General features: G+C 37.8%; 1 protein-coding gene across 5 annotated transcripts in view; it reads left to right on the top strand.

The window, feature by feature from the left end:
• GOLGB1 (golgin B1) overlaps positions 1-22,853 on the top strand; it is a 75,379-nt gene that overhangs the window by 35,326 nt on the left and 17,200 nt on the right. For all 5 annotated transcript variants that reach the window (XM_065943442.1, XM_065943441.1, XM_065943440.1 and 2 more), the window contains 5 exons: positions 729-843; positions 3,405-3,478; positions 6,497-11,694; positions 12,587-14,498; positions 21,303-21,481. In XM_065943442.1, coding sequence (XP_065799514.1) covers positions 729-843; positions 3,405-3,478; positions 6,497-11,694; positions 12,587-14,498; positions 21,303-21,481 — 7,478 coding nt within the window. The remainder of the gene's footprint in view (positions 1-728; positions 844-3,404; positions 3,479-6,496; positions 11,695-12,586; positions 14,499-21,302; positions 21,482-22,853) is intronic.

Raw genomic sequence — 22,853 nt, 5'->3', positions numbered from 1 at the left:
GTGTGTTTGAAGAAATCTTTGTGCTCTGTAGTTTTTAAAAGATACCTAAAAGCTAACTATAGAATTTTATATTAATAGGTTTTTTTCTTTTGATACTTTAAGGCTATTACTGCACTCTTTTTTCTTGCATTTTGTTTTTTAGTAAGAAATCTACTGTCATCTTTGTCTCTTTTTTTAAATTTCCTGATTACTTTTAGGGTTTTATCGCTGGTTTTGAACGCTTTGGTTATGATGTGCCTTCACATAGTTTTCTTCATGTTTCTTGTGCTTGGAATTTGCCTTTTGAATCTCTGTGTTTATAGTTTGCTTCAATCTGGAAAATTTTCTGCCATTAATTAGTCCACTATTTTTTCTGACTTCTCTCTTCCTTTGAAGACTCCATTTACATACATACTAGATTACTTGAAGTTTTTCCAGAACTCATAATGATCTTTTAATTTTTTGAATTGAAAATTTTCTTTCATGTGTAATAGACTTGGAAAATCCAGGCTTTGGTCTTAAATTCAAAAGTCAGTGAACTAGAAATTTGTGTGAAAGATTTCATCTTTCTATCTTCAGATGAAAAGCATTGCTTTAAAGATTACCTGGGCAGATAAGTAGATGTTATTTTTAAACTATTTTCAAGGCTGGAGAACTTTTAGAACACAAAAATGCCACAGGCTGTCTGGACATTAGTGTGAGAGTTTTGCAATGAAGAATCATTAATTTGTTGTCTTTCTACAATTTAGGCAGTCACTGAAGAGAGTATTGCCTTTTTGCAGAAGAGAGTGGTAGAACTAGAGAATGAAAAGGGAGCCTTGCTCCTTAATTCTGTAGAGCTGGAGGAGCTGAAAGCTGAGAATGGTACGTATAAATGAAAACCATAATTCTCTGACCTCTTAACCAACAACTTTTATCACTGTACATATATAACATGTAGATTCTGTGATAATACAGATCTTAGCACAGCTGATAGTTATTGAAGTTAGGATTAATACACAGTAAACAATTTGAACACAATACCAGTGTTTACATAAATATAACATTTTGCAGTATGGGCTTTAAATGCTGCAGGAGATCTGTATTATATTCATTTTGGAGTGGCCAAGGAATCGTCTCAGCTGTATGGCTTGAATAGGACCTTAATGAGACAATGACTTTTTAAATAGGTAAAATAGAGAAAGGACTTTTCCAGTAACAAATTTGTGGGATGAGGTAACAGAGATCAGTATAAGTAAAGATTTAGAGGTAGAAGCCATTTTGGTTTTCGCTCATGCTATATACTGCTTAGAACCTTATCCTTTTTCTCTAGCCTGGCTATTTCTTGAACTCATCTTTCAGGCCTCAACTAGGGCATTATCTTTTTGAGAAGTTGGTCCTAATCTCCCAAAGTTGGATTAAATGCATTTTTGTGCTTCTGAAATTCATTTTCAAGGGCAAGGGTCATTTTTTTTTTTTTTTCCATCTTTTGCTTTACCCTTTACCAGGAACTAGAATAGTACCTGGCAAATGAGTGACTGCTGAATAATGTTTTGTTGGATTGAGCTAAATTTAGCACTTTATTCTATTGAACTGTGTGTGAACAGTTAGTAAGAATGAAGATATACTTACTTCCTTTTGTCACCTGCTTCACAAGGACCTTATAGCTTTAATAACTTGTAGTTAATAATGCTTCACTTATCTAATTTATCCTGGAGTCACTGACTACCGTGCTTTAAGAGTGAGAATAAATACCAGGTAAAGTTCATACCATTTCCTAAAGTCTGTACCAAAATTTCCAACTTAACCATTTTGCAGTTCCACTTAGCTATAAACTAAGGTATGTAGGGATCATATACCTTTATTAGACTAGTCCTACCATTGCCAATAAAAAATACCACACATTCAACTCATTATTCAACCCACTTAAACCACTTCTCTGAGACCTTATGCATGATGTTTATTTTGCAGTTTTGCAAGCAGTCTCTGTCACTTTCATGTGGCTCATTATGGTTGAGAGGTTACATGAGTTCCATTCTCTTTGCTCTTTACTGCAGGGATCACTGGCCCTAAGGTTTTCTGTATTAGTTTTCGTATCTGGTTACCCTTGTTTTATGAGTCATGTTCTATTAATATTAAACTCACCTTTTGTGCTTCCGTTTCTACCACTGTGCTCCTTCCTCAAATACTTGTGAAATGTCTGAACATATTATATACAGTCTTGAATTCATTTGTTTCATGAATGGTCACTTACTCATTCACAAATATCTCTGGTGCCTTTCCTATGTACTGGGGACTACTCTAGTTACTGAGGATACTGCTCTGAACATATTAGAAGACAAGACAGGCCATAAACATGTATATACATAAGAAAATTTCAGAGAGTGGTAAATACTAGGATAAAAATAGAACAGGCTACTTGCGCATGTGCTTGGGGGAAGGAGAAAGTAGTGTCAGAGTGGTCAGGGTAGGCCTATCTGATCACTGGTTACCTGCATGATGAAAAGGGGACAGCCACACAAAAAGAGGCTGAGCAAATCTCCTTCCAAGCAGGGAAGAGCAGTGTAAACACCCTGAGGTGTGAATAAACTTGATATGTTTGCAGATAGAAGCAAGGCCAGTGTTCTTGGAAGTAGAGTGAGCAAAAGGGGGGCAGTATAAAGTTTGTAGAATAAGTGGGGTCAAATCATGTGGGTCATATTAAAACACTTGGATGTAGTGTAAAAAATAAGCTTTTTTGTTTGTTTCGTATACTTGTCTTAGCTTCTCAGAAAGAGTATAAACTTCTTGGGGGCTTACTAATACTCAATATTTTTATCCTCCAAGGTACTACTACCCTTTGTAGATACCCACCTTGTAATAAGACATGGGGTCGAACTCAGAAGACTGAATTCTGATCCTAGCTGTATAAAGTAGCTATAGGACATGTCATTTCTTTGTTTCCTCATATGGTCATTGAAGAAATTGGATAGCTCCCTTCTATGCTAAAATTTGATGTCCTCTTGAACATATGTGAAAGAATGTAGAGGACATTTTAAGTGCTATATTAATGCATGATGTATAATATGAACACAGAAAAGTTATAGATAAGTTGCATTTATTTCCCTAGAATTCCCAAATTATGCTGCAGAAATAACTGCTTTTTGTCATGTGCTCTGGCTTTTTTTCCCCCCTTTAAAGCCTTCTACTATTTATTATACTTCACTCAGGTTAATCATTAACACTTCTATCCTTCTATCTTATATCTCATCTTTTCATCTTCTTTTGCCACTTCTTTATTTTAATAAAATAAGTGTTTTATCTCCCCCAAACTATTCTGTCTGTTCTTTCCTCTTGGTTATTTTATGCATCTCAAATAGCCTCACACACATACATACCTCTGTTTTTTTTTTTCCCCAAACACTTCTACATTTACCTTCTAAGGCTATTTATTTTGTGACTTTCAGAAAAACTGTCCTCTCAGATTACTCTCCTGGAGTCTCAAAAGAGAACTGGAGAGGTAGATAGAGAAGTCCATGAGGTAAGTGATGCATTCTTAAAATAATCAGAATATGAGCTTGATCAGAGGAGGTGGTTTCAAGCCTAAGTTTTTGTACAGTTTTCTAATGTCGACAGAGAATTACATTACCTAGAAAGTGAGATTTAAGAGAGTCGTAATGTTTATTATTTCTCATTTACTTTCATTTGTTTATAAGTATTTGGACATTTTATTTGTCCTGAACCAACGCAAGTACAGTAGCATTTATTTGGGATTTGACATCCTATTTTGCATGCTGAGTTATCATTTATCTCAACTTCTTTGCCCATCTCAGAAAAGTTTCTCAGTAAAGAAATTAGGTGAAAATTTCCAGTCTCTCCCCACCACCCCCTTCTCATTTGGCACAGTTTCACTTAGAATTATATTCAAAAGGTATCCTTAGAGAATGGTGTTTTTTATAACCTGAAACTTATTATAAGAAATGTGTGATTACTCAATATTCTGCTAATTTAAGATGACTGTTAGCTGTATTGTGTTTAATTGTCCTTCCATTTAGGAAGTCAGTGATAGGGAATTTCCTGGTGGTCCAGTGGTTAGGACTCCATGCTTTCACTGTCAAGGGCCTGGGTTTGATCCCTGATCAGGGAACTAAGATCACACAAGCCATGTGGCATGGCCAGAAAAAAAAAAAAAGAAGAACAAGTGAGTGATAGACTCATAAATGGCCTTGAGGAATAATGTAACGTCTTTACAATAGTGTCTTCTTACTTATTGTATTAGAGTTCTCTAGAGAAACAGAATTAATAGGAAGTGAAATCTATATAGACAGGGTTTATTTTAAGGAATTGACTCATGTAATTGTGGAGGCCAACAAATTCAGAACTGCAGGGTAGGCTAGCTAGCACACTGGAGACCCAGAGAGAAGTCACAGTTTGAATCTGAAGGTAGTCTGCAGACTTCCTTCTTTTTGGAAGAGGGCCATCATTTTTTGGTTATGGCCTTTAACCTATTAGGTGAAGCCCATCTGCATTATGGAGAGCAGCCTGCTTTACTCAGAGTCTGCTGGTTTAAATCTTAACTTTATCTAAAAATACCTCAACAGAAACATTTGGAGTAATGTTTGACCAAGTATCTCAGTGTTGTGGGCTAACCAAGTTGAGGCATAAAGTTAACCTCCACATTTACATTCAATTACATTTTCATATGTTGTTCTGTTCACAAAACTGTGAAAAGTGGACTAAATTTTGAAAATAATTTTAACATTATATGGTTTCTGACAAATTATGAGAGTTTAGTAGTGCAAAGTGAATCTTGTTTAGCCAAGGAGATGCTTAATGTTTTAAGATGCTTAGCAATTAATGTCTAGTGAAAACAAGAGAGCTCAGAATGGAAGAGCAGATAAGAAATATGGGAATCTATTAAGAACAACAAAATATCCAGAAAGGAGAGCAAACAGGAAACATCAGAAAAGGAAGGGGGAAAAAGCTCCACAGAAATTGTAAAAGGAAGGGTGACTAAGATAATTCCTTGGGATAAGAGAGAGTGACTAGAAAGTGTCCATAGAAAATGTAAGCACAGTCTAAAGGGGAAGACTAGTACTAGAAGGAAAAGTGAGAGTGGCTAGAAAGAGCAAAGTTTTCCAGTTTCTGCTCTCTGATGTATATTGACTTTAAAAAAGAAAAATCAAGCCAAAGTTAATTGAATTCTATAAAAAGGATAGGGAGCAGCAGAGAATGAGACTAAGGGAAGGAAGAGAGTGAGTGAAGTGGCATGACAGATAGTTAGTAAAGAGGAAATAAAAATACTTAGGATATGAGAGAGACCAGAAAAAGGAGTTAATTATATTTCCATCTTCTGGCAAAAGTCATGCCTTGACTATATTAGATTTTTCATGTATGTAGGAATGGATAAATAGTAATGTTACATGAAGAAATTATAAAGGAACTTTTCCTCTGCTAAAAAAAAAATGTGTGTCCAGTTTTGGTTTCAGGAATTTGAGTGTAAGTAATACAGAGAGTGAAGAATTTTAAACAATTAAAAGTACTAATGAAAGATGATGAGATAATAACTTTGTGTAAAGTAATATACAGTTCTAAAGTAATGATTTCTTTTCTTTTACTCAGTGGCTGAATATGATACCAAGATAATAGGTAATATTCATTGAGGGCTTACTATGTGCCAGCTTCTGCTAGTGAATGGCAGAGATGTGAACTCTGGCAGCTGAGCTGCAGAGCTTGTGCTCTTGGCCACCACATTGTTTGACAATCCCCTGTTTTTGTTTTTGTTTTTTCTCCTTCATATCAAGTTGGAATTTTTTTAGGGAGGGGGAAGAAAAGCTGCTGTTGACAAAGATGGATATTTTGTTATGTATATGGTCCCCAAACTCATTTAATAAGATACTAAATTTATCATGAAATTCACTGGTTTTTTCCCAGGAAGACAGTTATTAGAAATAATTTTTATAGATTGAGCAGCCTAATACAGTAAGCTTGTAATAGTAACTTGGTTAATATTTTGTCAGACGGGTTCATAATTTTTTCCCAAGCCCCAGCAGAACTCTTCTTTGATAATTTTATCCTGGTAATTTATCTTAATCAACTTGTCTGATAATCTCTTTGTCTGTTCACAGCTATCTTATCTAATACTTCCTATTCCAGTAGATAGTTTAGGAAAAGGAATCCTGTAACTTCCTTCTTGGCATGGGATGAATTTATTTCTTGCTTCGCTTTTTATTTATAAGTAGTTCTTAGGAGAAATAAGCAGTTTTAATTTGAAGAAAAAGTTTCCCAAGTGAGGAATATTTAGAAAATGAGTCCCAGGTTTCCTTAGGTCTTATGAATATGACTTGACTTAGTGCTGGATTGACAGGATGCCCTCAGAGGTCCAAATTGGGAAATAAAAACTAATTTTAAAAGTATTTAGCAGTTTTGTGGTAGGAAAGTTGAGATGGAAAAGTTTTAGGTTTTGGAAAATGCACAAAATACCAGTTTTTAGTTAGGCTCTTTTCTATGAAACATTTGATTGAGGTGTTTTGTTTTTTTTGTTTTTTTTTAAAAACAGGTGAGCATGGTTGATATTACCAGGCTCAACAAAAGCAGTTTTTCTGCTGAGGAAAGTGGACAAGATGCCCTGGAGAACACATTTACTCAGAAGCATAAAGAACTATCTGTTTTATTGCTGGAAATGAAAGAAGCTCAAGAGGAGATTGCATTTCTTAAGTTGCAGCTTCAAGGCAAAAGGGCAGAAGGTGACCCTGAGTTCCTTGATCAGAAAGAAATGAAACAGATAGAGAGTGAAGGAATACCTCCAGTTAAAATGACAGTGTTGCTTGAAGATACAGGGCAGCATTTTCCACTGATGCCAGATAAAGAGAGCAGTCTCACAACAACTGAGAAAGAAGAGCAGATGAGCCCCGAAGACCAGCATAGACCATCTGAGGAAATATCTTTAAACAGCACTGGAGTGGAATTAAAATCAGCCAAGCAGGACAATGATGATAAACCCTCTTCTGCTGTCCCAGGTATTTGTCAGTGTCACCAGGATGAATTGGAAAGACTAAAAGGTCAAGTTTTGGAGCTTGAGGTAAACCTTCATAAAGCAGAAGACAGCTATGAGAAAAATTTAGATGAGAAAGCTAAGGAAATAGGCATCCTAACTCAGCTGATTGAAGAGTTTAAGAAAAATGCTGAAAACACCAACAGTGCTTTCACTGCTTTGTCTGAAGAAAGAGACCAGCTTCTTGCTCAAGTGAAGGAACTTTGTGTGGTAACGGAACTGAGGGCTCAGGTACAGCAGCTAGAAGTGAACCTTGCAGAAGCAGAAAGGCAAAGAAGACTCGACTATGAAAGTCAGACTGCTCATCACGACTTGCTCACTGAACAGATCCACAGCCTCACCATAGAAGCCAAATCTAAAGATGTGAAGATTGAAGTTTTACAGAATGAACTAGATGGTGTGCAGGTTCAGTTTTCTGAGCAGAGTACTTTGATCAAAAGCCTGCAGAGCCAGCTGCAAAGGAAGGAAAGTGAAGTGCTTGAGGGGGCAGAACGTGAGAGGGAGGTCTCAAATAAGGTAGAAGAACTTTCACAGGCTCTTTCACAGAAGGAACTTGAAATAGCAAAAATGGATCAACTTTTACTAGAAAAAAAGAAAGATGTGGAAATACTCCAACAGACCATTGAAGAGAAGGATCAGCAAGTGACAGAAATCAGCTTTAGTATGACAGAGAAAATGGTTCAGCTTAATGAAGAGAAATTTTCTCTTGGGGTTGAAATAAAGACTCTTAAAGAACAGCTGAATTTATTATCCAGAGCTGAAGAGATCAAAAAAGATCAGATGGAAGAAGATAAAGAAATTGTTTCCAGCATTAAACAGAATTATGATGAGTTGAGCCCAGCAGGGCTAATAAGTAAAGAAGAACTTCAACGTGAATTAGACCTTGTAAAGAAAGAAAGTGAGCAGAGAAAGAGAAAGCTCCAGGCTGCTCTTATTAATAGAAAGGAACTTCTACAGAAAGTTAGTAGATTAGAAGAAGAATTGGCCAAAGTGAAAGATGAACCCAGCAAAGAGATCCTATTCCATGAGAGTGAGAGGAGGGAAGTGGAGGAAGATAAAGAAAGCAAAGAAGACTTAGAAAAATGTGTGACTTCTAAGTGCCGAGAAATAGAAATGTCTTTAAAACAGATAATATCTGAGAAGGAAATGGAACTAGACCACATTAGGAAGGATTTGGAAGAAAAGGCAGCAATAGAAGAACAGTTACAGGCTGTGGTCAAACAGATGAATCAGAATTTGCAGGAGAAGACAAACCAGATAGATCTGCTCCAAGCAGAAGTCATTGAAAACCAAGCAATTATCCAGAAGTTAACCACAGGTAACAAGGATGCAGGTGATGGAGACTCAGCAGTACCTGTAAAAGAAGCAGTGGCCATCAGTCCGCTTGGTGCAGCTAGTGGAGAACACTGGAAACCAGAACTGGAACAAAAAATAGTGGACCTTGAAAAAGAAAAGGAGCAACTTCAAAAGAAGCTACAGGAAGTATTAACTTCTCGCAAGGTGATTCTAAAAAAGGCACAGGAGAAAGAAAGACATCTTAGGGAGGAGCTAAAGCAACAGAAGGATGACTATAATCGCTTGCAAGAACAGTTTGATGAGCAAAGCAAGGAAAATGAGAATATTGCGGACCAACTAAAACAACTGCAGATTCAAATACAGGAATCTATGGACAGAAAACTCCCAGGCAGTGGCCAGCAGGAACCAGGCTCTCCCACTCAAGGTTTAGAAGAACCTTTATTCAAAGCCATAAAACAGCAGCCTGTTCAATCTGTTTCAGAGTCTGACTTGCACCCAGACTGTCCTTCTCATCTTGGAGATACAAATGCTCTGCAGGGCAATACTGCTATTGCCCAGATTAAGACCCAGCTGAAAGAAATAGAGGCTGAGAAAGAGGAGTTAGAGTTAAAGGTTAACTCTACAATAAATGAGCTGACTAAAAAATCAGAAGAGGTATTTCAGTTACAAGAGCAGATAAATAAACAGGATTTAGAAATCCAAAGTCTGAAGGCAGAGTCCTGTGAAGCTGAAGCCCACGCAGAAACCCTGAGGCAAAAACTGGAAAGCAGTCAACTAGAGATCGCTGGACTAGAGCAGTTAAGAGAATTGAAGCCTGAACTAGATGAACTGCAAAAACTCATAAGCAAAAAGGATGAAGAAGTTAGATACCTTTCTGGACTGCTTAGTGAAAAGGAAACAGCCCTTACTAAAGTACAAACGGAGATAATAGAACAAGACGATTTAGTAAAGGCACTGCATACACAGCTGGAAATGCAAGCCAAAGAACATGATGAGAAGATAAAGCAGTTCCAGGTGGAGCTTTGCGAACTGAAGCAGAAACCAGAAGAGACCGGAGAAGAAAGTAAAGCAAAACAGCAAATACAGAGGAAACTGCAAGCTGCGCTCATTTCCCGAAAAGAAGCACTAAAAGAAAACAAAGGTCTCCAGGAGGAGTTGTCTTTGGCCAGAGGCACCATTGAGCATCTCACTAAGTCTCTGGCAGATGTGGAAAACCAAGTTTTTGCTCAAAATAGAGAAAAGGATGTATTCTTAGGAAAGTTAGCTCTTCTTCAGGAAGAAAGAGACAAACTCATTGCAGAAGTGGACAGATCTTTAATGGAAAATCAAAGTCTCAGTGGTTCTTGTGAAAGTCTGAAATTAGCACTGGAGGGTCTTACTGAAGACAAGGAAAATTTAATGAAGGAAATTGAATCTTTGAAGTGTTCCAAGATTGCAGAAAGCACTGAGTGGCAAGAGAAACACCAAGAATTGCAAAAGGAATATGAAATTCTTCTGCAGTCCTATGAGAATGTTAGTAATGAGGCAGAAAGAATTCAGCATGTAGTGGAAACTGTGAGGCAGGAGAAGCAGGAACTTTATGGCAGGTTAAGAAGCACAGAAGCAAACAAGAAAGAAACAGAAAAGCAGTTGCAGGAAGCTGAACAGGAAATGGAGGAGATGAAAGAAAAGATGAGAAAGTTTGCTAAATCTAAACAGCAGAAAATCCTAGAGCTGGAAGAAGAGAATGAGCGGCTTAGAGCAGAGGTACATCCTGCGGGAGATACATCTAAAGATAGTATGGAAGCACTTCTTTCTTCCAATTCCGACATGAAGGAGGAGCTGGAAAGTGTCAAAACAGAATATAAAACCCTTTCTAAGGAGTTTGAGGCCTTAAAGGCAGAGAGGGACTCTTTAAGTGGAGAGATTCAACATTTAAAGCATCAGATAGAAGATAATGTATCCAAACAAGCTAATCTGGAGCCCATTGAGAGGCATGACAACCAGATGGCTGTTACTGAGGAGGCAACCCTGTCTGCTCCAGGTGAGGCTGATGAGCAAGATTCCGCAGGTACGAACACGAGGCCTGAAAATTTAGAATCCAGTCTATCAGAGAACAGTGCCAAGCCTGACATATGTGAGAATGTCAGCTTACATGATGAAATTAATAACTACCTTCAGCAAATTGATCAGCTCAAAGAAAGAATCACTGAATTAGAGGAAGGCAGGCAGAAAGACAAGGAATTTAGCCAGAATTTAGAAAATGAGAGAGATACTTTATTGAGTCAAATAGCAGCAAAGGACGGTGAACTAAAAATGCTTCAGGAAGAAGTAGCCAAAATAAACCTGTTAAATCAGCAAACCCAAGAAGAACTTGCCAGAGTTACCAAGTTAAAGGAGACAGCAGAAGAGGAGAAAGATGATTTGGAAGAGAGGCTTATGAATCAATTGGCAGAACTTAATGGAAGCATTGGGAATTATTATCAGGATGTTACAGATGCCCAGATCAAAAACGAGCTACTGGAATCCGAAATGCAGAACCTGAAAAAGTGTGTGAGTGAATTGGAAGAAGAAAAGCAACAGTTAGTCGAGGAGAAAACTAAGGTGGAATCAGAAATAAGAAAGGAATATATGGAGAAAATCCAAGGCGCTCAGAAAGGACCTGGCAACAAAAGCCATGCAAAGGAACTTCAGGAGCTGCTGAGAGAAAAGCAGCAAGAAGTGAAGCAGCTGCAGACGGATTGCATTAGGTACCAAGAGAAAATCAGTGCCCTGGAGAGAACTGTTAAGGCTCTGGAATTTGTTCAGACTGAGTCCCAAAAAGATTTGGAAATAACCAAAGAAAATCTGGCTCAAGCCAATGAACACCGCAAGAAGGCAGAATCAGAATTAGCTAGCTTCAAAGTACTGCTCGATGACACTCAAAGTGAAGCAGCAAGGGTCCTAGCAGACAATCTCAAGTTGAAAAAGGAGCTTCAGTCAAATAAAGAATCCATTAAAAGCCAAATGAAACAGAAGGATGAAGATCTTGAGCGAAGACTGGAGCAAGTAGAGGAGAAACACCTGAAAGAGAAGAAGAATATGCAAGAGAAACTGGACGCTTTGCGTAGAGAAAAAGTCCATTTAGAAGAGACGTTTGGAGAGGTTCAGCTCACTTTGAACAAGAAAGACAAGGAAGTTAAGCAACTTCAGGAAAACCTGGATAGTACTGTGGCCCAGCTGGCAGCTTTCACTAAGAGCATGTCTTCCCTCCAGGATGATCGGGACAGGGTGATAGATGAAGCCAAAAAGTGGGAGAGGAAGTTCAGTGATGCTATTCAGACCAAAGAAGAAGAAATTAGACTTAAAGAGGAGAATTGCAGCGTTCTAAAGGATCAGCTTAGGCAGATGTCCATCCATATGGAGGAACTGAAGATCAACATTTCCAGGTAAATAAATAATAGCTCTTTTAGTTCTTCCAAAGGAAATTGAAGGCAAAGGAAGTCATAAACTATTGCCATTCCCTTTAATATTATGGGAATAATTTTGGTCTAGATTCCCCCCAGAAGATGTATTCCCTCTCACTTCCGTCTCACTGTCTCTCTGTTTTTTGCAAATGCCTTTCTGCTACAACTTGTCTTGGTGTGAAAAATTCACATTTACTTCTCTACCCATCTTTCTATTGAGAGATGTCTTAGACTTTTTCCTTTCTTTTCATTTTCATTTCTGCTCTCCTTGCCCATCTCTGAATTTTTACCATAGTGTAAATTTCTATACTTTCAAATTACTACCTTAGCCTCTGAAATGATCTCCTCTTTTCTCTTCCCCATGTTCTACATCAATTCATATTGCATATGCCTGCTGGAGTTATTTTCCTCAAACTCCAGTTTTAAATAGTTCAGGAACTAACAGCGTCCCCACACTATACTCTTTCATTTTTACTAGAATCCCTCTGCTCAGAGACAGATTTCCTCATTTGCCTCTCATACCAAGATTATTTCATTAAGGGGCCAGCTTATCTAGAACCAAGTACAAAAAAACAAGTACAAAAAAAAAACCCAACAGCTTATCTAGAACCAAGTACAAAATTGGGGGCACTCTTCAGAGTATTCAAACTCACGTCACTAAATTAACAACATACTTTGGAGTTTATTTTTATATAAATTCTCAGATGCAATATACCTTTAATACAGAACATTCAGTAGAACTAATACCTCTTTATTAGAAACACCTTCCATTATAAATGTTTATTGATTTGTAGATCTGAGTACCTGTTTTGTTTCTTAGGCATCAAGTACTTTTCCATTGAAATCTGTAATTAATGACCTTCTTTTTTTCTAGGCTTGAGCATGACAAACAGATGTGGGAGTCCAAAGCTCAGACAGAGGTCCAGATTCAGCAGAAGGTCTGTGATACTCTGCAAGGAGAAAACAAAGAACTTTTGTCCCAGCTCGAAGAGACTCAAAATCTATACCGTAGTTCTCAGGATGATTTAGCTAAGTTGGAATCAGAACTGAAGATTCTCAGAGACCAGTCAACTGATTTAAATAACTCTCTAGAAAAATTTAAGGAAAATAAAGAAAATTTGGAAGGGATCATAAAACAGAAAGAAGCTGATATCCAGAATTGTAAGTTCAGTTATGAGCAGCTGGAGACTGATCTTCAGGCCTCCAGGCAACTGACCAGTAGGCTGCATGAAGAAATAAACATGAAGGAGCAAAAGATTATAAGCCTGCTTTCTGCCAAGGAACAGGCAGTCCAAGTGGCTGTGGCTGAACTGCATCAGCAGCATGATAAAGAAATTAAAGAACTGGAAAATCTGCTGTCCCAGGAGGAAGAGGAGAACACTGTCTTAGAAGAGGAGAACAAAAAAGCTGTTGACAGAACCAATCAGCTTATGGAAACACTGAAAAACATGAAAAAGGAGAACGTGCAGCAGAAGGCTCAGTTGAATTCCTTCGTTAAATCCATGTCTTCTCTCCAGGATGACCGAGACCGCATAGTCAGTGACTACCAACAGCTGGAAGAACGACATCTCTCTGTGATCTTGGAAAAGGACCAACTCATTCAAGATGCTGCTACTGAGAATAATAAGCTGAAGGAAGAAATCCGATCCTTGAGAAGTCATATGGATGACCTTAATTCTGAGAATGCCAAGCTCAATGCAGAGCTGATCCAGTATAGAGAAGACCTGAACCAAGTGTTATCGAAGAAAGACTGTCAGCAAAAGCAGCTCCTTGAAGCTCAGCTTCAGCAGACCAAGGAGCTGCAAGGTGAATATGCTAAATTAGAAGCAAAGCTCAAGGAGTCTGAGGAAGCAAGGGGGGAGTTGCAGAGGTCCTCTCTTGCCCTCCAGGAGGAAAAACAAGATTTAGCTAAAGAGACTGAGAGCTTGAAAGTCTCTCTATCGCAATTAAAGAAACAGTTGACAGCCTTGCAAGAAGAAGGTACTCTAGGAATATTTCAGGCCCAATTAAAAGCCAAAGAAGAAGAGGTGCAGAAGTTAAGTTCTGTCCTTTCTTCCTCTCAGAAGAGAGTTATAGAACTGGAAGAGGATTTGGTTCATGTTCAGAAGGAAGCTGCCAAGAAGGTAGGTGAAATTGAAGACAAACTGAAGAAAGAATTGAAGCACCTTCATCATGATGCAGGGATAATGCGCAATGAAACTGAAACAGCAGAAGAGAGGGTGGCGGAGCTAGCAAGAGATCTGGTGGAGATGGAACAGAAGTTACTCGTGGTCACCAAAGAAAATAAAGATCTCACAGCACAAATCCAGTCTTTTGGAAAGTCAATGAGTTCCCTACAAAACAGTAGAGATCAGGCCCATGAGGAACTTGAGGAACTAAAAAGGAAATATGAGGCCAGTCTGAAGGAGTTGGCACAGCTGAGAGAACAGGGCCTCGTAAGCAGGGAAAGAGATGTTCTTGTTTCTAAAGCTGCATTTCCAGTGATTTCCACTGAGGATAACAGCTTGCCCCACCTTGAGAAACTTAACCAGCAGCTTCTGTCCAAAGATGAGCAACTGCTTCACTTGTCCTCACAACTGGAAGATTCTTACAACCAAGTGCAGTCCTTTTCCAAGGCTATGGCCAGCCTGCAGAATGAGAGAGATCGCCTGTTGAGTGAACTGGAGAGATTCCGCAAGTCAGAGGATGGGAGGCAGAGGTCTGCAGCCCCACCTGCAACCAGCCCTGCTGAAGTACAGAGTTTAAAAAAAGCTATGTCATCACTCCAAAATGACCGGGACCGACTAGTGAGTGTTTAGTTTTTTCTTTCCAATCTTCTTCTAAGAGTTTTTGAAACTTTCTTTAAATTGATTTTCAATTTTACAGAAAATGGTAAAAAAATTTTATTCATTTTAACTTGGCATTCTGGGATGATCTCATACACCCCACAGATTGTTTTTGGTCTTAGAGAAACATTATTTAAATTACGTTAAATCTGCCATTGCTGTTTTAAAAAAATTACAGATTTCCTTTGCACAGAACTCACCATTGGTCACAAAAGGACTAAGAGATAGAGAGCTATTTTATATATTTTATACATACACACACACACACACACAGATGTTTCCAGAATTTGTGGTAGTTTAATTGAATGAAAGTATTGGGATCACTTAAGTGCCATGTTACACTGATAGTTTAGTAAAGTGTGGTAGAATTAAGGGTAAAGAGGACTCAGCTTATTTTGTACTTATCTAAACACAACCCTAATTTGTAAAAAAAAAAAAAAAAAGTTAAATGTAAAAGGGATTAATTTAAATAATTTTACATGACTGTTTAGTAAAGCTTTATTTGAGACTGAACCATTTTTCCCACTTCCCTTTATATATCCAACATTTTTTTTTTAATCTTAGAGAAAGATAAGGAAGATCTCCAGTGTTAAATTTTTACTGCTTTTAAGAGAGGGTCCCATAGTTTAATCCAGGTCTTTTTTTTTTTCCTGAAAACTTGCAGATCATCAAAATTTAGAGGCAAAACTGGAACTATATGAGCCCAGCCAGGCTGTCAGGATTCTACTTTGTGACATTATTCTTTTCACTTTCATGACAGTTTCTTAACTCTGTCTAGGCCATATACTCAAATGGGCCATAACTTGAACTTCAAAAGGCTAAATTTTCTACTTTTAAATCCAGAATATGAAAATTCTAGTTTTTAAGATTAGCCCAGGGGGAAAAAATCATTTCTCCTGAACTGTAAAGTCTTATGCAGATCTTTTTTCTTGGTAGGTAATGTGTTCCTTCATATTACATTTAATACTGAATATTTATAAACAATCTTTTTTCCTTTTTGTAATCTGAACCTCCCTTTTCAGCTAGTTTTGACATTAATACAGTTTAGACATATTTCTTTTTATTTTTAAAATTGTTTCAGTTTAGATTACTTTGTTCTAGAAACTTAACCTTTTGTCATTGTTTTCAGAATGCAAATTCAAAAAGTTTTCTTCAGAACCATATATACCTCACATATAATTTATAGCAGAGGTCCCCAGCCTCCAGATGCAGACCAGTATCTCCTGTCAGATTAGCAGTGGCATGAGATTAGAAATAAAGTGCACAATAAAAGTAATGTGCTTGAATCATCCCCAAACCACCCCCACCCCACCCCACCCCCAGTCGTGGAAAACTGTCTTCCATGAAACTGGTCCCTTGCGCCAAATAGGTTGGGGACTGCTGACTTATCTAGGTGTTGATTATCTTCTAGGTCAAAATTTTTTTCCTGAAAGCTGTTAGAATGGATTCTGAATTAGCTATGTTTTAGTCAATGAGTTGCTTTACTATTTTTAGCTATTATAAATACTCGGGGCTAAACTTTCTATCTCTTAACCCCTGTTCTATTAATACCTTTTTGTCTGCTGGGTATTTACAAGCCAAAGCATTTTTTATTTATTTGTTTTTTTCTTAATATATATATTTATTGAAGTACAGTTGACTTACAATGTTTTAGGTGCACAGCAAGGTGATTTAGTTATATATATACACATATATTATTTTTGAAATTATTTTTCATTATAGGTTATTACAAGATATTGACTATAGTTCCCTGTGCTGTAAAGCCAGTGTGTTTTAATTTCCATATAAATCATAGTAATGTACTTCCGTTTCCTAAGGCTCGTAACTGTCTATGATTTTATTTCATTTAATCATCAAAGTCTATCATTTCTTTTTTAAAAATTTTTGTACAATTCTTAAAGGTTACTTTTGATTTACAGTTGTTACAAAATATTGGCTATATTCCTGCATTGAGCCTATCTAGGGTCTATCATTTCTTTATTCATAGTGTGCCTCAAATATTTCTTTTTCCTTTCCATCATCAACACCTTAGGATAAATTTTTAACACTTTACCCTAAATGGCTATAATATTGGTGCTCCCAGTTGTCATCCCTCATTGCTGAATACATTTTTCTGAAACTACTCTCTTATTACTGCATTGTTCAGTAACCTTTAAAAATTATTCTATCTCTAAAATATGCTTAGGATTCAAACCTCTTGGTCTGGTTTTAAGACCCTATTGTTTGTATCTGCCTGTCTTTCCAGCATCCCCTTTTACTGCTTCCCTACTCCTACTCTTAATGTCAGCCATCTGATCTACTCACCCACAAACTGGTCTACTTACCCACATTACTGTCCTCTGAACAAAAATGTCCTCTCCATTTTCCTTTTTGGGGCAAATATTCCTACTCTTTAAAGGTTGCTCCAGAGCTTAGATCCTCTGGTCACATTTCCAGATCACTTGATTGTCTATTACCTTCTGTCTATACTTCCCTTATGCTTCTCTTTTCTTTTGTCCCATGTTGCCTTGATATATAATATGGGTGTGTGTGTTTGTGTGTGTAAAATTTCTATACCCTTATTTTTCTTATTGCACCATTTAAATTTCAAACTCCTGGTAAATGTAATGTCTTATACTTGTTTGTATTTCACATGGTTTTAGCAGAAGGGTAGTTAATCATATGGTAGATAATCAACAATTGTGGTGGATATTCTCTATCAGTGTGGTTGTTACTGATAATAGAGAAATAGGTTGTTACAAAATAGAGAAAATACTGTTTTCTCTATTTTGTGAAATTGGCATGTAGGGAGATTATAGGAACTTTTGAGACTGAGGCTTTTATATCTGCCATGACTGAATCATAAAGCCTAAGCAGGGTTATAAATCACATGAAGGCCTGACAGTCTGACTCAGTGATATTGCATACAGGCTCTGCCAGTCTGCTGAGGCCTTTCTGCATACTTACTGAATTATTGTTAACTCCATCGTCTCTTCTTTTCCACGCATCTTGTTCTCACTCTGTCTCATGAGCATTGAAATTTCTAGTCTCTCAACCACTGGCTGCATGTATGATAACATTTCAATCACTGTCAGTTTAAATATTCAGCCCAGGCCAGCAAATTGTCACCTCTGCCTAGACTAGACTTCCTTTCTCTCAGGACCACCCAAGGGAGGAGCTCAGTTTGAAAGGAGTTCAGGTTACTTTGGTCCTCTTCTTTCCATAGTTAATCAAAGGGAAGTTTCCCAAATAAAGTCTGAAGGTCTAAGTGGCAAGGAGTTAATAACCCAGGGGATTCTACTAGGGCGTAACAGACAACTCTGGAAACATTTTGGAGTTTTCATCACTCAAACTTCCTTAGGACTTTCCCATAGTTAAATGAAGCACTTAGGCAGTTACTGCCTAAAGGCTGGAGAGCAAATCTCTAGAAGTGCCTTTTCATTCGTGTGTGCACTTCAGTCTGAAAATGATTTGAGGTAGCATTTAAAGATATGAGGGGCTTCCCATCTGGCTCAGTGGTAAAGAATCCACCTGCCAATTCAAGAGAAGCAGGGGATGTGAGGGACTTCCCCAATGGCTCAGCAGGTAAAGAATCTGCCTGCAATGCAAGAGACATGGGTTTGATCCCTGGGTTGGGAAGATCCCCTGGAGAAGAAAATGGCCACCCACTCCAGTATTCAAGTTGCAATACTGGATTTGCAAAGAGTTGCAAAGAATCTGACACAATTGGGCACAAGCACCTCCCAACCTATGTATTACTTTTATTTTCCTTGTCACCTTTGTTTTTCCTGGAATGAATAACTGTGTTTTTGTTGTTACTGAGTTTTCTTTGTACTTATCAATGTAATTTATCCCCAGATTTACTGTCATTTATCCAAATTTTTCAAGATGTTTATTCCTGTATGTTTTGTCTTTAGGAAGAAAATTCTCTTGAAGTCTCTTTTTTGCTCTTATGTGAATCAGTTGCCCTATGTTATTCCTAGGACATAATTTTCTTTCTAGAATATCTCCCTCCTTTTCTCTCCTGTGTTAGATCTCCTGTTTCTTGTATTCTATGTTTTCCTCATCTTGGTTTTGTGCCATCATTCTGTTGGAATAAATCAATAACTCTCCGAGAAAAGATACAGGGAAATGTCTTATCATTTCCGATAGTTTGGTGGAGTACAGAATTCTAGGCTGAAATGATTTCTTTTCAAAACTGTGAAGACATTGTTCTATTCCCTTTTAGCTTACATTGTGGTTCAGGAGTCCAAAGATTCTGATCCTTGATCCTTTTTATGTGATCTGGTTCTCTCACTGTTTATCTAGTTCTATCTCTAGCTTTCTCCCTCTCCCTCATGTCTCTCTCTCTCTCTAGAAATACAGTTGGACCTTGAACAGCATGGCTTTAAAATGCATGGATTCACTTATACATGGGTTTTCTTCAGTAATAAATACTACAGTACTCTAGGATCAGCAGTTGATTGACTCTGTGGTTGTGGAACAACAGATATAGAAGATAAATGAGGGACTGACAATAAAGTACACACGGATTTTCAGCTTCACGGAGGGTGGGTACCCCCACCCTTATGTTGTTCAACCGTTAACTACATGTAGAATCTTTCAGTCCAGTATGTTCTGATGTTTCACAATAATGTGTTTTGTGTGAGTCTATTTTTATTCATCATCTGTCTAGCCCTTTGAATCTAAGAAGTCTAAGAATCTAAGAAGTTCACCAATTTTGAGAAATTTCTTTGAATTCTGTTTTACCACTTTCCCTGGTCCTTTTTCTCTACTGCCTTTTTCTCCTCTGTGAAATTCTGTTACTTAGGTGTAGGGCCTTCTGGGTTGGTTCTATAATTTTCTTACCTTTTCTATCCTTTTTATTTTGGGAAGACTTTTCTTACCTCTGTCTTATGAATCCTGTATTGAAGTTTTCATTTTTGTTATCATGTTCCTGATTTCTAAGGATTTTTTTTTTTTTTTGGTCTCGTAGATATATGTTCTTAATTGATCTCTGCAGGTAGATTGGGGGCAGATTTGTTCTTTGAAATTTTCTTGTGAGTTTTTCTTTATAGTTTTAAATTTTCTGCTATAATGCTTCTGATTTCCAATATTCTCTTAAATCTTTGAGTACATGACATGCTTTCTTCTGTTAATCTCTTCTGAATTACTTTTCTTCCAGTTTTTCATCTCTGCCTAATGTTAGCTGTTCTCCAGGGAAGGGTTAATCAGTGGTTTATTCTTCATGTTCAAAGGTGGAGTCTAAGAAATGCTTGTGGGTGGGACTTACCAACTGATTTTCAGCTCATGGTTATCTTGCTGAGCTTTTTGAGGGCAGTCCCATGTGTTAATATCTTTAGTTCCTCTTGGGTTAGTCAGATTTTCCAGAGAAGACTTCTCCGTTTTCTGCATGGATGGTAAAGGCCTCTGTGCCAGAACTCTTTGAGCTGAGTATGAGAAAAGTCTTCTAATATTCAGAAAGCATGCATTCAACTGATCACCCTGGTGCTGGAGCAGTACCTTTATCTTCAGCTGTTCCATAGTCCAGAGACACTCCTTCAACCTTCTCTAAAGGATCAAATTCTTCTTGTCTGTCAGAGTAACAAAAAGTATGAAATTGGGAGTGTATTTAGGGATGTTGTTGTTCTTAAGCATCTTTCATCTGATCCTCCTTATTTCAGCTATCACCTCCTTGCTACTCCCATCACTATCTTTCCCAGAAGTACCTGGTGCTATTATTAATTCCTAAGCCTTTTGGAGAATCTGCCGAGTAAGTTCTGTTGGTTCTTGACTTTCCCAACTGCCATCTTAAGACTTGCCATTCCCAGATCTGTTAAATCAGTTACCATTTATGCATCTACTTTTTAGCTTCCAAAATTAATTTCATTGCTACTGCCTCCTCTCTTGTTGTTCTTGTTCTTGTGTTTTATGCTTATAAAATACCTTTATTGTAGCTTTAGTGATATTTCCAGATGGGTGAAAGAGATATGTATTTAGGGCTCCCCTCTTTGCCCTGACATCCTCACATTATTTCTTACTGCCAAGCTTTTAATGAATATTGGGGGTAAAGAGTTAGAAGATATATCTGGAATGTAATAGATAGGCAGGTTTGATATTTAAAGGCAAGTTCATCTTCATCAACACCGCCACTGACTTTTATATGTGGAGCGTATTAATTTTCTTGTCAAATTCTCATAATCTTTATAAGAGGTACTTTAATTATCTTCATTTTATAGGTGGAGGATATTAAGGCTTAAAGAGTATGTGAAACATGCATAGGAGCACACACTATGTGGGCAGGATAACTAACTCCAAATTCTAACTGTTCTTAAGCACTGGGCCTTGATATCACTGCCTTCTTTATAATCAACATCAGCTATGGTAGAATTAAGGTTGATATTCATGAACCAGAGTTTAGAAGCCTAGCCAGGGCACGTGGTTAAATAGGAAGCCAGTCTATCTTTGTACTTCTTGTCTTAGGGAGTTGCCATCCCCAAGCAGCTATAAGTCCTTTGTCTATCTCATCTCCAGAGTTGTAAATCTAAAATCAGCTTAGGCCCTCAGGGTCAGGGGACTGGCGTTGAAGTTGCAGTTGTTGGGCTCTGCTGCCTTCATGGGCGCTCCATGGGGAGATTCCCACCAGCCTGGCTGCATGTATTTCACTACATTAGGGATTCATGCTGCAATTATGTCAGTGAATTGTTAGGTGTTAGTAGTCTATTGTGATGTTGAATGACTTAGCAGGGAGCTAGCTAAGTGGATGAAATGTGATAAATCACCCTTTTACTTTCCTTTTGGTTAAAGCTGAAGGAGTTGAAGAATCTGCAGCAGCAATATTTACAGATTAACCAAGAAATCACTGAGTTACGTCCACTGAAGGCTCAACTTCAGGAGTATCAAGATAAGACAAAAACATTTCAGATTATACAAGAAGAGCTCAAGCAGGAAAATGTCTCCTGGCAGCATGAGCTGCATCAGCTCAGGTATAGTAATCTCTGCTTTATAACCCTTTCTGTTGTTGTTCAGTTAGGAAGTCATGTCTGACTCTTTGTGACCCCATGGACTGTAGCATGCCAGGCTTCTCTGTCCACCATCTCCCAGACTTTGCTCAAACTCATGTCCATTGAGTTGGTAATGCCATCTAACTATCTCATCTTCTGTTGCCCTGTTCTCCTGCCCTCAATCTTTCCCAGCATTAGGATCTTTTCCAATGAGTAGGCTCTTCACATCAGGTGGCCAAAGTATTGGAGCTTCAGCTTCAGCATCAGTCCTTCCAATGAATATTCAGGACTGAGTTCCTTTAGGATTGACTGGTTTGATCTCCTTGCAGTCCAAGGGACTCTCAGGAGTCTTCTCCAGCACCACGATTCAAAAGCATCATTCTTTGGCACTCAACTTTCTTTATGGTCCAACTCTCAGAGGACTACTGGAAAAACCATAGCTTTGACTATATAGACCTTTGTTGACAAAGTGATGTCTCTGCTTTTGAATATGCTTTCTAGGTTTGTCATAGCTTTCCTTCCAAGAAGCAAGCGTCTTTTAATTTCGTCGCTGCAGTCACTGTCTACAGTGATTCTGGAGCCCAAGAAAAGAAAATCTGTCACTGTTTCCACTTCTCCCCCTTCTGTTTGCCATGAAGTGATGGGACCAATGCCATGATCTTAGTTTTTTGAATGTTGAACTTTAAGCCACCTTTTTTACTCTCCTCTTTCATCCTTATCGAGAGGCTCCTTAGTTCCTCTTCACTTTCTGCCAGTAGAGTGGTATCATCAGCATATCTGAGTTTGCTGATATTTTCCACAGCAATCTTGATTCCAGCTTGTGATTCAGCCTACAGCCTATTATTTTAAATGATGTACTCTGCATATAAGTTAAATAAGCAGGGTGACAATATATAGCCTTGTGATACTCCTTTCCCAATTTTGAACTAGTCTCTTTTTCCATGTCCAGTTCTGTTGCTTCTTTTTTTTTTTCATTTATTTTTATTAGTTGGAGGCTGATTACTTCACACCATTGCAGTGGGTTTTGTCATACATGTTCTGTTGCTTCTTGACCTGCATACAGGTTTTTTAAGAGACAGGTAAGGTGGTCTAGTATTCCCATCTTCTTAAGAATTTTCCACAGTTTGTTGTGATCCTTTTGGTTTTTTCTTTTATTATTATGAAATAACTATAGATTTGTAGAGAGTTGCAAAAAAAATAGTACAAAGACCTTTCATGTACTCTTCATCCAGTTTCCTCCAGTGGTAATATCTTACATCACTATAATTCTATTTCAAAACCAGGAAATAGTCATTGGTACAATTCAAAGACCTTATGCAGGTTTCACCAGTTAGACTTTCACTCAAGTATGTGT

Source organism: Muntiacus reevesi, chromosome 8, assembly GCF_963930625.1.
Source record: "Muntiacus reevesi chromosome 8, mMunRee1.1, whole genome shotgun sequence".
NCBI classification, from domain to species: domain Eukaryota; kingdom Metazoa; phylum Chordata; class Mammalia; order Artiodactyla; family Cervidae; genus Muntiacus; species Muntiacus reevesi.
Note: the sequence above shows the minus strand (reverse complement) of the source record. Positions and strands in the feature narration are given on the sequence as shown.